Source organism: Mastigoproctus giganteus, chromosome 3, assembly GCF_048544385.1.
Source record: "Mastigoproctus giganteus isolate SK-2022 chromosome 3, ASM4854438v1, whole genome shotgun sequence".
Taxonomy (NCBI): Eukaryota; Metazoa; Arthropoda; class Arachnida; order Uropygi; family Thelyphonidae; genus Mastigoproctus; species Mastigoproctus giganteus.
Window position 1 is genome coordinate 104,365,121 of NC_143577.1, and position 14,541 is coordinate 104,379,661.

Genomic DNA, 14,541 nt, shown 5'->3' on the forward strand with positions numbered 1-14,541 from the left:
TAGACAATAGCAGTGATCAGGCCCATTCAGAAATTGAAATTTTTCGGGGTAACTGATGTATCTGTTTGAGTTTAAACTGTAAGGTATCTCTGGGATACTTCAGCATATGTACATTTTGGCATATTTGGTACAGATGTTTTCTTTCTTCTGGGTATGAGACTGTTCTCTACTTTGTTTTTCTAGATTTTTTTTCTCCACTATCCATTACTCACAGGATTTAGAAAAGGCAGGATGGTTGCCTTTACAGTTTGGACATTGTGATAATTTGGCAATGCAATAAGTATGAATATATTATTTTGATCCACAGTTTGGGCATACTGAATCTCCTTGGTAGACAGTTTGGGAATGCCCAAACTTCTGAGACTTGTGTCACTGTATAGGGTTGGGTATACAGTCAGTCCTCGTATAGCACGATAGTTGTGTTCCTAGAAACCCTCGTGCAATGCAAAATCGTGCAACATAAACAACAGGCCCTATTGGAAAAATAGGATTAGGTACCGACCACCCAAGATTGAACCCACATTTGTAACCAAAATATTACCAAACACAATAAATAATCGTAATAAAATACGTAAGTATTTTATTACGACTATTACGTAATAAAATATTGCTACTGCTTTTGCTTCTATTGTAAGCAAACTTGTTTTTTGTTTGATTTTCTATCCAAACAGATGACAGCCATCCCATCTATTCCAATTCTTTGCGTCTTAATCTAATGGATTTTAATTACACTTTGAGTTGTTCCTGCTATGAAAGTTGTTTTTATTTTCTCTGCATTCTTTGTAATTCTCAGCGTTGCCTCATTTAGGCCACATGCAATATCACATGGTCTTTCATTTCGCTCAAAGCGTTTCACAATTTCATATTTTTCTCTATCGACAGAGGCAGACTGGCCATAAGTCTTACCAGAGGCCGGTGTGATTTTGGCCATAACCGCTTGTATGAGGCCGCTTTAAATTTTCCCGGGTAAGAATTTTTGACCCAGTCCGCCTCTGTTTATCGATATTGCTTGTCTTTTTCTCTCTGAATCTGCAGTGTCTTCACCAGGACACTTCCTTTTCACACCTTTTAAGAATTTTACTCATTTTTAGGGAATAAAGCACAATAACAAAATGAGGAGGCATGCTCGATACACATAAACAAAGCTGCGCGTGTGTAGCAACTGAATAAACAACACTGTAAAGGCAGAGACACTATGAACACCTCACTGGATCACATTTCTGGGGGTTATATACCATAAAACAATAAAAACAATTTCCAGTTGTGTTTCTGCTATTGGAATCTGTTATAAACTGGTAGTAAACTCGATCTAATTGCACTTGCAACAATACCGATAGCTGGAATTGTGTGGGTTTTTACGTGATTATGGTGAAATGTATTTCCCCTTCACTGATATAAAAAACATAAATACATTTTCAGAATCTTCTCTTCATTCCTCTATCGTGTTACGTTCAGTTGGGGTGATTCCGCGTTCGACTGCCATTTCTTGTAAACACAAAGGCGAATTGTGCATAAGCGAATTCGGTTCGTGTTATATATGATATCGTTCCCCTATTTATAAATCATGTATAATCAAATTCGTGTAGTGTAAACACGTGTTATATGAGGACTGACTGTATAAGGAATAGATGTAGCAGTTTAGGTATCCAGCTTTTACTGATGAAGGAAGGTTTGTTGTAGAGAAAGTAAGAATGATGCTGCTACAAGTTGTCACAAATTCTCCACCTTTCTTGAACATTATTCACTTTGATTAAGTTACTTTCTGGTCCAGTAGTTCTTGAACAATCTCCTCCTCTGAGACGTTTAAAAGGTCCAATTTGGAAATGACAAATTTGGAAATTTGGAGGAATTAAAGGTGGCATGTGGAGACACCTTAGTAGGAATCCCACCAAATTCAGGCATTCTGGTCTCTTGCCAAAGCTACTGGCAGCAACTTTTGCCCATCTCTATTCCCACCTCTGTCAAAACCAGATGGGTCTATTGCAATCTCATCTAAAGATAAAGCTGACCTGCCAGCGTCCTACTTTTCTTCTAACTCGCATATTAATGATCTTGGCAAACAACCACCTACCGTTCCCAGTACACTCTTGCCTCCTGTGGTCTTCTGTCAAAAGGATGTCAGAAGAATTTTGAACGGTATACTAAGAAAGCATCAGGTCTGGATAGTATTTCTCCACTTGTCCTCAATAACTGCGCTCCTGAGCTTACTCCTATTCTGTGTCGCCTTGTTACAATTTCTTATTCCACAGGTGTTTTCCCTTCTACTTGGAAATTTGCTCATATCCAACCATTTCCGAAAAACGGTAACAAATGCCTCCCATCCAATTATTGTCCCATTGCACTTACTTCTACTCTTTCCAAAGTAATGGAGAAATCTATTAACCACCAACTCCTAAACTATCAAGAAACCTTCCATCTAATCAATGATCATCAGTATGAATTCCATCAGTGTCATCCACTGGCATATGTTACTCATGTATGGATAAATTCAATGGAAAAGTTTGCAGAAACTCAAGTAGTTGTTCTTGACAGTTCAAAAGGTTTTGATTGTGTTTGGCATAAAGGTCTCCTAATTAAGCTTGCATCTTATGGTTTGCCAAATGTTTTTTATAACTCCATTCTTCCAGTTTTCTCTCTGACTGGTCACCGTAGGTGATGGCAGAGGTTCTTTGTCTTCTCACTCCTCCACTAATGCAGGTATTTCCCAAGATTCAGTTCAATCCCCCACTCTTTTCCTCTTGTATATTAATGACCTCCTCCCATTGACTGGAAATCCTATCCATATTTTTGCTGATGACAGCACATTGAATTCCACATTGCCCTCCACAAACAGGTTCAACTTCTCAAATATCCACTATCAATTCCCTAAATGCTGATTTCCAGTTAATTATCTTGTGGGCCAAAGATAACTTAGTTGATTTCAATCTTTCTAAAACTCAGTCCTCTCTTATCTCTCACAAAAAGGTTATTATCTTTGATAACACTCAGATTTCCAGACAAGATCACACATCTCTATTAGGGATTACCCTGACTTCTAATCTGTCTTGTCATAAGCACGTCACAAATATTGCATCTAAAAACTGGGTTTTCTCTTTTGCTCTCATCAATACTTTTCTTTCAAATAGCTGCTAATTCTGTACAAATCACAAACCTGCCCTACCATGGAATATTATTACATCTGGGGCGATACCCCCTAAAACCTCTCTCAGGCTTCTAGATTCTGTTCAAAGGAGGACATTTAGGTTAATTAATGGTGCACTTCTAACAGTCTCTCTGCTCTCTCTCTCTCTCTCTCTCTCTCTCTCTCTCTCATAGATATTCTGTTTCTGATGCATGCCTTTTCTATAGATACTTCTATCAGCACTATTCTTCTGAATTGGATTCTATAATTCCTGCTCTCTCTTCCAGACTAGTCCGAACATGTACTGAAACGAGTCGGCATCCTTTTACTGTGCAATTTCAAACTCACAGAACCAACTTTGCTTCTTCCTCATTTATTCCTTCAACTTCTGTTTTCTGGCCCAACCTCCTTTCATACATATTTCCTAAAAATTAACCTACAGAAATTCATGTCTAATATCAACAAGTATCTTCTTTCATCTTCTAAACCTTGAACCAATGCACGGTACTACAGGTTTTAATACTTCTCGTGCTTGGGGCCTACAGAAAAAAAAAAAAAAAAATGCAAGTTTCAGGAGAGACTCAATGTCTGGGGCTGATGGTTTCAACTAATAAGTCACCAGAGTTGAGTCTTCATACCATTTTTGGTTTCCAAGACCTCCGTAGCCAAGTGATCAGGAGGTGGGAGTGGAGCAGCACACGCTCTTTGATTAGACCAGGGTTCAAGCTCCTAGCTGCTAAATATGGTTGATCTGTCAACCTGCACTGACCCGCATGAAAGGTTATGGTCCATTTTCCTCAACATGAATTGTTGAGGAGACTTCCATCCTGCAGTGGATTGATAATGCAGTTTACCTTTTTTTTTTTTTTTTTCTTTTTCTTTTTACCATTTTAGGTGATTTTGTTTGTTTGTTATTTGGTTTTTAGGAGCATTAGCAACTAAGGCTATATTGCTCCGGGTATTTGCGGTGGTCATTCCCTGACCTTTCCGCATCTTCCATATTTGGTGGTCACAGGCTCGAACCCTGGTCCCATTTTAGGTGATCCGGCAATACCTTCTAAGCATTTCTGAATACAGACAGTGACAGTGCACCTAGCAACTGATTCATTAGTGAATGCAGTATATAGAAAGTTGGAAATTCCATTTGAGGTACATCTGTTTTCATCCTCTTTCGAATTGGATTTTTGCAATTGGGTTTTTGGCAGATCCATAGGTGGATTTGAAGTCTTCAGCACAGGGAAATTTTCATTTTCCGTGATTGTTCATTTTAACCTTGGAAGGATAACATTTCTTCCAGGTTTCTGTCCCTGCCATGAGGAGACTAAGCAACTGTTAGTGGTGCCAATAAAAGAAAAAGAAACAGAAAGGCGTCTTTCCTTTCTGGGCCTTTGCTTACTTCTTCTAGTGCAAAAGAGATACTCCAATAGAAAATGAGGAAAATGATATTCAGAACAAAAAAGGATCTGTATATGGCAAAAGCACTTCAGAAATTTTTTTTTGAAAGTTTTCTTTTTTTAATGAATGCACTGAGATCACTTGATGACAAAACACTTGGGCTGTGAAGTCAAATATCAGGAACAAAGTCGCTGGGTTGTTGTATATATTAGTATCAGTGTTTTGTCTCTTGGCTGTGTATGAAGAGTTGTCATCATTCTTACAACCAGTTTAGGCCAGGTCCATAGTCTCTATTGGTTGATTTATGTTGTCCATTGTTGCTCCTTTTTCCCTAGGAGAGTGACTTTCTTCTCACAGGTTTCAACCCCCACTACATGGAGGCAGGAGCAGTGCTGCAAGTGAAATAACAGTTAGTATGTTAGTATAAAAAAAAAAAAAAAGTGATTTTGCTTTTTCCTGTAAGAAAACCTGCTTGCACTTTGTAAGTTAAATACTTTTTAAAAATCACTTTCAATTAGCACAGAGAAACTTGGCCATGTTGCAGGCAGATATGAAGTTCTCTGAGCAGTGCAGACGAGCTGCAAGAGTAGCTCATGGTGTCTTGTCAATGATATACAGGAATTTTTCTAGCAGGGACAGGGATGTGATTATTCCCTTGTATAAGGCATTGGTCAGGCCACACCTTGAGTACTGTATACAGGTCTGGAGGCCTCATTTCAAGAAGGATGTAGAGCTGCTGGAACGAGTACAGAGAAGGGCAACAAGATTAGTGAATGGAACAAAGGGTTGCTCTTACGAAGAAAGGCTTAAGTTTTGCAAATTACAGAGCCTGGAGACTAGGCATCGCCGAGGTGATCTGATAGAGGTGTACAAGGCTTTGAATGGCTTGAGCATGCTCAATGCCGATGGGATTCTTCCTCTTGCTCAGAATAATCACCTGAGAGGGCATAAATTCAAATTGAGGAAGGACGGATGTCGGATAGATGTGCGGAAATTCGCCTTTAGCCAGCGGGCAGTTGGTTTGTGGAATAGACTTCCATCGCTTGTTGTTGAAGTTGATAGCCTAAACAAATTTAAGGCTCAGCTGGACAGGTATTTCGAACGAATTGAGGGGTGAAATGGGAGTAGTGGTTGTTTTTTTTTTTTTTTTTTTTTTTTTTTGGCTGATGCTGAATAAGCTTGCTTTCTTGCATCATATGCCTCTACTAATGCTAATGTGAATGCTTGGCACCTGGGATCAGTCAATATTGAGCGCTACTCTATTTGCCATTAATATAAACAGTATAACCAAACAAATACCAGAAAACATTAATATAGCTTCATATGTATGATCCTTGGTATGATCTCAGTATCTCATACCAAGCTCAAAACCTCAGAACTATTGAATGCCAGCTGCAAGCAACAATAAATAAAGTCAGTAAGTGGGCACAAACAGCTTCTGCAAAAAACAAAACCTTCATCCTGACTTCAAATTAAAATTAGATGGCCAGATAATTACAAAATATGAAATTCTAATGTATTACCCTTATACAGAAAATAAAGTTTTTTTAGAAAACATTAAAGAACTGAGTATCACGTGCTTAAAGAAGTTAAACATCCTGAAAGTCCTGTCAGCAATGAGGTTGGGAATAGATATATGGTCCCTACTTTGATTATACAGGGCAATAGTCTTGACTTAATTATGATACACCGGGATAGATTCTGCAAAATCAAGTGCTTTAAAATGGCTAAATCCAATACACCACAGTGCCCTCAATCATTACATGATCAACATTACTGCAAACTAACACTTTATTATGTTCAACACATTTTGGACATCTTTTTTAGAAGGCAGAGTGAGTGCTTTTCATTTTCATCACTGGTAACAAAAAATTTGTTTTGTTTATTACTCAGTAGCTCTTCTAGTGTTGCTGTAGTAGTAGTAGTACTGTCATTATTCACCTCAACAAACTCCTCAAACCCTTGGTCTAAAACATTGAAATCAAATTTGTTTTCGGGACCATGTTTTTATTACACTTGATGCAATACTGTCTCGGGGATTAATAATAAGCATTCAAAGCATTCCACTTTAGCTACAAATTGTCCCCTCCTTTTTCTTTGTGGATCAAGTACCTTACCAGGTCAGCTCTATATACTCTCTTCCAGTGGCTGCATAACACTGGTGGTACTGGGAGGTAAAAACAAAGGCCATATATTTGTCAACTTAAGTGCACTGGCAAAATGTACCACACAACAATCTAAAATGATCAAAATGTTCTTTTTTTTGAAGCTACTCTTCTGCCAATCTCAACAACAAAGACTTAAAACTTTGACCAAACACTAATCACTTCGACTGGCCTCATAATTGCATGGAAGTTGATTAACTAAAAAAATATCGTGGCCTGGAAAATTTCCCAACCAGAAATGGATGCAATTTTGTACTGCCATCTGCTTTGCAGCATAACAGAATATTGATTCTTGTTTACTCAATTTTCTACCATTGCAAGGCTCTCCTCAAACATCAAGGTCTAAGTATTTCCTGTTGTTAAATCTTTGGAGCCAGCTACTGCTGCATTTCAAGTCACTAGTTCTAGGTTGTGAGATAATTCCTGATTATTAAACAGTATCTTCTTGCAAAATTGGACCAGATACTGACAAATGGAATCACTGGTTAAAGAAGCATTGCAGGATCATCTAGACAAGACTACAGTAATAGTTCAGACACAGCATGGGTTTGTTATAGGGAGGTCTTGTCTGACCCATTTGATTGGATACTATGATGTGATCACAAAAGAACTGAATGGCAAAAATAATTTTGATATCATATACTTCGATTTCAGGAAAGCTTTTGATACTGTTGCACATGGAAGAATGCTGTACAAATTGGAGAGATATGGCATTAAGGGTAAGTTGCTACAATGGATAAAGGGATGGTTGAGTGGTAGATGACAGAGAGTGATAATCAATGGAGAGTGCTCTTCGTGGACAAGTGTTATTAGTGGAGTTCCCCAGGGTTCGGTGTTGGGCCCATTGTTGTTTTGTATATTTATCAATGATATTGATGAAGGTATATTAGGTTTAATGTCCAAGTTTTCAGATGACACAAAGGTCGCCAGGGTTGTTAATGACAGTAAAGACAGTATGCTACTCCAACTGGATCTAGATAAGTTGGGAAAATGGGCTGAGAAGTAGCAACTGAAGTTTAACATTGACAAATGCAAAGTACTGCATATGGGTAGCAGTAACCAAAGAGAAACATACCAACCATGTGGTACTACACTCAGGTAAGTGGAAAGTGAAAAAGACCTGGGGGTAATTGTGCAGTCAAATATGAAGTTTGCTGAACAGTGCAGATGGGCTGCCAGGGCAGGTCATGGAGTGGTAGATGACAAAGAATCTTGTCAATGATATATAGAAATTTTGCTAGCAGGGACAGGGAGGTGATTATCCCGTTATACAAGGCAATGGTCAGGCCACACCTAGAGTACTGTTACAAGTCTGGAGGTCTCATTTTAGGAAGGATGTAGAATTGCTAGAATGAGTATAAAGAAGGGCAATAAGATTGGTGAGGGGAACAAATGGGTGCTCTTACCAAGAAAGGCTTTCGATTTCGAATTTCTTTCGATCGTATTTGGCATAAAGGTCCTCTAAACAAGCTTCCATCTTATGGTTTGCCAACTGTTTTTTGTAATTGGTTATCCAGTTTTCTCTCTGATCGCTCACTGAGGGTGATGGTAGATGGCTCTCTGTCTTCTAACATCTCCACTAATGCTGGTGTCCCCCAAGGTTCAGTTCTTTCCCCCACTCTTTTCCTCTTGTATATTAATGACCTTCTTCCACTGACCAGAAATCCTATCCATAGTTTTCTGATAATAGCACATTACATTCCACTTTCCATTTTGAGTAACCTTGCCCTGTTCAATGAGCTTCAACTTCTCGAATATCCGCTACCAGTTCTTTAAATGCTGATCTCCAGGTAATTCTCCAGTGGGGCAAAGACAACTTAGTTGATTGCAATCCTTCTAAAACTCAGTCTTGTCTTATATCTCGCAAAAAGGATTCTTCTGCTAATATGCTTATCTTTGGTGACACTGCGATTTCTCTTTTGGGGATTACCCTGACTTCTAATCTCTCTTGGCACAAGCACATTACAAATACTGCTTCCTCTACATCTAAAACACTTGGTTTTCTCTTTTGCTCTCGGCATTACTTTTCTTCCACACAGCTGTTCACTCTGTAAAAATCGCAAATCCGCCCTACCATGGAATATTGTTCCCACATCTGGGGCAGTGCTCCCAAAACTCCTCTCAGGCTTCTAGATTCCATTCAGAAGAGAGCAGTTATGTTAAATAATGACATCTCTAACAGAGTTTCTCCACTCGCTGCCTCATAGACATACTGTTTCTGCTGCATGCCTTTTCTACAGATACTTCCATGGGCACTGTTCTTCTGAATTGGCTTCTATAATTCCCGCTCTCTCTTTCAAAACAGTCCGAACACATGCTGCCACCAATAAACATCCGTTTACTGTACAACTTCAAACTCACAGAACCAACTTTTCACCTTCCTCGTTTATTCATTCAACTGCCGTTTTCCGGAACAACCTTCCTTCATATGTATTTCCTGAAAATTACAGTCTACAGAAGTTCATGTTCAATGTCAACAAATATCTTCTTTCGTCTTCTCAACCTCAAATCCAAGCACGGTACTAAGTACTATAGGTTCTAATACCTCTCTTGTTTGGTGTTTTCATAAAAAAATATATAGAAATCTTTCTATATATTAAAATAATTTCCCTCCTAGTGATATTTATTCAGTCAATGGGAGGATAGAGATGCAGGTTACATGGCAATACTTAAAAAATGCTAAAATACATAACAGAAGCTTGTTTTATTGTGGTAAAATAAGATATTTAAGCGTGGTAACGTGCTATGTTTATGACCACGCGGTACCATGCTTGATTTCCATATTCATAGCGAAGAGACACACACATACAGCGCCAAAAACATTTTATTTTATTTTATATCAAAAGAAGCGAGCACAGTAAGCACTAGTTAAAAATATTAAATAAATATTAAAATATTAAAAATAAATATATAAATAAAATTGCATAATTCAATAATAATAAACAATATCCAGAATACAAAATGAACTGCACCCAGATAAGATTTTAATACTGAATTTAAGTAACTATTCAAGTTCTAATCTAATTAACTTATTAAAAATGACAGGATTTTACTTTGGTAACTGTGATGAAGTCTGAACCAAAAAACACTGACTTTATACCATCAATGCGAAATAACTGATGAGCTAATGGGGATTTGTAAGATGTTGTTGCATTAGGAAAATCCATGGTTCCAGATTCTAGAACTTTAACTCCAGGTAGGAATTTTAGACTATTAGGGTTGGGAGTCTCTTGTGTCTGAACAAACATAGACCGCACTAATAAAAAATAAACATATAAATAAATATACATATAATAATTAAATATAAATTGAGAGAAAATATTAATACTAAAGAACTTATGATGGCTAGGTAGAGACAATCTATGAAAATTTTGCTGTTAAATTAAAAAGAAAATTGAAAATTCTAAATTACTTTTAAAAAATATAAGATATATATAGACTGGTGTTCAAAGAAAGTGCATCACCCCCTTAAAATTGTAATGGACATCCGAATAACGTACGTATATGGCAATATTTCTTACAGATTTCATCAGATAAGATTGACATGCGTAGGTGATAACGTAATGTTGCATCAGTTGTTACTTTCAGCTATATAAGCAATTCTGCAAGAGTTGCAGTCATTCCTTGCTTGCATCAGGATGGTGAGTTACGTGCAGTTGATGCCAGAGAGAAAGAGTGCTATTGTTGCTTTACATGAGGAAGTGTGTTCTTCCAACCATTTTGCTTACAGAGTGTCTTGTAATCAGTCGACAGTCAGATTTCTTTCCAAACTCAAGAATACTGGTTCTGCTGATAAGAAAAAAGGAACCGGATGCAAACGAGTCTCTATGCCAAAACAGAACCGTGTTTTAAAGCACTTAAGCCTTAAAAACAATAAAGCTTCTTCTTTGTCTGAGCTGAAAAGAGAATAGGAAGAACATACGGGAGTGGTAGCAAGAACAGTAACAGTCAGAATACGCCTCTTCAAAAATGGACTTGTAGCCCGTCGTCCTAAGAAGAAGCCCCACCTTACGCAAAAAAAAAAGAGGTCCGATTAATTTGGTCTAAGGAGCATGTCAAATGGACCCCCGAGCGGTGGAAGTCAGTTATTTTCTCGGATGAGAAGAAATTCAACCTGAGTGGCTCTGATGAGAGACAAACGATTCGGCGTACACGTGGTGAAGAATACCATTCAGACTGTATGGTGTCTACAGTGAAATTTCCTACCAGTCAAATAATATGGGGGTACATTTTATATCACCAAGTAGGTCATCTGCAGTTTATAAAAGGTTCCATAAATGCCAATGGATACCTAGCTATATTGGAAAGCAATTTGCTGCCAACCATTAGAGACAATTTCAACCTGCTAAGTAATTGCATCATTCAGGATGATTCTGCTGCTTGTGATCGGGCAAAAAGTATAAGTAGGCATTCTGTAGTTACTTTAGCTTCATTTCTGCATTAGAGGTTCAACAGTGATGTGTTTACATTTGTTACAGGTGAAAACAAGGGTTGGAAGAACAGTCCATTACAACTCTTAGCTGGCTAGGAAACAGCCCGGACCTGAATCCTATAGAGAACTGTTGGCATTGCGTGGAATCTGCACTTCCCAGAAAGAAACCAAAGACCCTTTGTGAACTTCAGGAAGCCATAATTTTTTTTTTTGGAATCAGAACCATCAGTTGATTGTCTTCAGAAATTGATCTTGTCAATGCCTCAACAGTGTGCTGCTGCATACTGTTGAGGCATTGACAAGATCAATTTCTAATATTTAGTTGAACCGCCTCTGACCCTCATCAGGGCCAGAGGCAGCTCAACTAAATATTAGTTTGCACCTCGTGAACTTTTCATTTTGTTTTCCTTTTAAAATGAAAAAAAAAGAAAAAAAAAAAAAAAAGCAAATTGTGGGCATCTGATAACATTTCAGCCATAATTGTAGTGTTTACCAAAACTGTTGTAAAGGTTGCAAATGCTCATTTTGGAATATTTTGAGAGCACCTGTCAAATATTACTTAGCTTTGCCTTAACTATTAATAAATATCTTTTGTTTATATTTCTGTCTGTGATGCTAGTCATTAATGTAACATACCATCGCGAAAAAGGGTTCGAAATGTGAAATTCCTAGGTAATGTAGTTTCTTTGAACCCCAGTATGTATGTATATATATATACAGGGTGTCTCAAAAATATTGGTACAAACGTTTAGGGGAGGTAGGTAACATCTAAAGGAATGTGAATCGCATAGGAACCCATAACCGGAAACGTCACGGGAAAGAAGTAGCAGAGGCACAAGAAGCAGAAATGACACAAGACAGTAATTAGTGGCAAACATTTATTTGACATAATATTAACAATGGAGTACGAGATGGATGCAGTTTATGATATTACAACAGATGCTCGAATGTTCCACCATGAGACGCGATGCATGCGTGACACCGACACAGCATGGATTGGCAGACACGGTCGAACACACCTGGGGTTTCTTTGACAGTAGCAGCAGCACAGATGAGTCTCGCCACAAGATCCATTTCCATCTCCACAGGCGATTCATACACGATAGATTTGAGGGACCCCCCACAGAAAGAAATCAAGGCTTGATAAATCAGGTGAGCGTGGGAGCCAAGTAACGGGTCCACCATGGCCAATCCATCGACGCCCAAAATGCCTGTTCCAATTGTCACGAACACACCTTCAATAATGGGCAGGCACCACGTCATGTTGAAACCAAATGTTGCGTCTCACATTTGCTGGAACATCGTCAAGTAACCCTGGTAGAACTTGTCCAAGAAAGATCCAATATTTAGTGGAGTTCATGCGGGATGGTAACAGGTACGGGCCGACTAAGCAGTCACCGACCATACCTGCCCACACATTTATTGCGAAGGGATGTTGTGCCGCATTGGGGCGCACGTGGGTTGTCGTGAGCTCACACATGAGCGTTGTGCTAATTGAATAAGCCTTCCCGAGTGAAATAAGCCTCGTCCGTGAACAAAACATAGGCTGGAAAATTCAAGTCTTGAACACTTTCTTGGAGAAACCACTGCGCAAAAGCCACACGTGCAGGATGATCTTGGGGGAGCAGTAACTGAACCCTTTGGAGATGAAAGAGGTGTAAGGAATTGTGGTGCCAGACACACTGTACACTGCAACGAGACACTACTAAGGCAGAGGCAACGGCACGTGTGCTGGTAGTAGGATTATTCTGGACGATAATCAACACACTTTCTTCCATGGCGGGAGTTCACGTCAAACGTGGTCTGCCCGCACTACTCCTGTTACCTCTAAATGACCCATAATCGCACAAATTTTGATGCACACGTGCAAACAAACGGTGGTCCGGTACATGTCTTTCTGGGAAGTGTTCTCCATAAATTCGTTGAGCGGTTCGTCCATTGCCCTCTGCTAATCCATACACTAGATGCATGTCTGCCAGCTCACAGTTCATATATCGATGAATGCTCTTCATGCGGTGACTACTGCTTGAACGGGTAAACCAGAAATTTTCCATCTCACGAACTGATGAACAGCGCTGTGTACCGACTTATGGTTACGTTTCCGGTTATGGGTTTCTATGTGATTCACATTCCTTTAGATGTTACCTAACTCCTCTAAATGTTTGTACCAATATTTTTGAGACACCCTGTATATATACTAAAAGAAATATAAGAATTTTAGAAGTGATTCATCTACTATTAGCTGAGACTGGCAAATGTGAATGACTGGTGCAGTTGACACAACTTTTATTTCCATAAAATTATTACTGATATAGCTGTAATATCAGTAATATTACTGAGCAGTAATATTACTGATATAACTGTAAAATGACAAAATTTGCTCTGCCGCATGACGATACTATCAATAAGTATCCTCTTTATTATTACAAAACATTCAATTTTCAAACAGATTCATTTTTAAAATCAGTGGGATAGTAATTTTCTGAAAGAGGGTTAATGAAATGCAGCATTTATAATTGCGGTACTATGAAACAATTTTCATAGAATCATCAGAATTCCACCAGCCACACTCTATACAAAACTTATTTACCACATGAAAAATTCAAAAAACAATAACTTCAAAAATTCTGAAGTTATTGTTTTGCCTGATTAAATTAGACCTGCATTTGAAATGCAGGTGTAATTTAATCAGCTTCTTTTTTTTCTTTCTTGTAAGTCTCCATATACCAATCCATAAAATAATGCATATTTGTCACCCCCCACCCCCCAATTCAATTTGCCATTAATTCCAGAATATTCGTAAGTATGAACACCTCTGGAGAGCACTGGATTGTATTTTATTTAACCTTTTTAGGAGTGAGTTCATCAAAGGGGTCGTCTCATCACAGGTAGCTACATACATCAAAGGGTTAGTGTCAATATTAGTAAGGCCAAATGAACTTGTTCTCTGAATTATGACTACCTACCTAATACCGTGTTGGGCCAACATTTGCATGGATAACAGCTGCTATTTGCCTAGGCATTGACTTCACTAGACGTTTGAAGATGTCCACATGGTTGCATGTCCATAAGCCTCACTTCCCATTCCAAAACATCCTACAAGCATTCAACTGAATTGAGGTCAGGCAAATTTGTTGGCGAATCAAGATAGGTGATATATATTCACCATGTTCCTCGAACCACTCATACACAGTGAAGGCCCGACGACATGCTGCATTATCATTTTAGAAGATCCTCTTTCTGCTGGGAAATAATGTGCAGTGCATTGTCCTTTGGGATATTGTTCTTGCAATCCCCATATTGCAACATGGCAGGGTGCATATGGTCTCTTACGAGCTGCTGGTAAAGCTCACCATAAAATGTTGGCCCATACACACCAGGGGTCCTAGTTCTTGCCAGCAAAACATGCCTCATATTAAGCAACCACT

At 38.6% G+C, this 14,541-nt stretch overlaps 1 protein-coding gene across 1 annotated transcript in view; it reads right to left on the reverse strand.

Moving 5' to 3' along the window:
* Positions 1-14,541, reverse strand: part of LOC150088198 (NFU1 iron-sulfur cluster scaffold homolog, mitochondrial-like) — a 146,495-nt gene that overhangs the window by 90,910 nt on the left and 41,044 nt on the right. Inside the window, exon 3 of the mRNA XM_090369379.1 lies at positions 9,735-9,937. Within this exon, the coding sequence (XP_090225505.1) occupies positions 9,735-9,937 (203 nt within the window). The remainder of the gene's footprint in view (positions 1-9,734; positions 9,938-14,541) is intronic.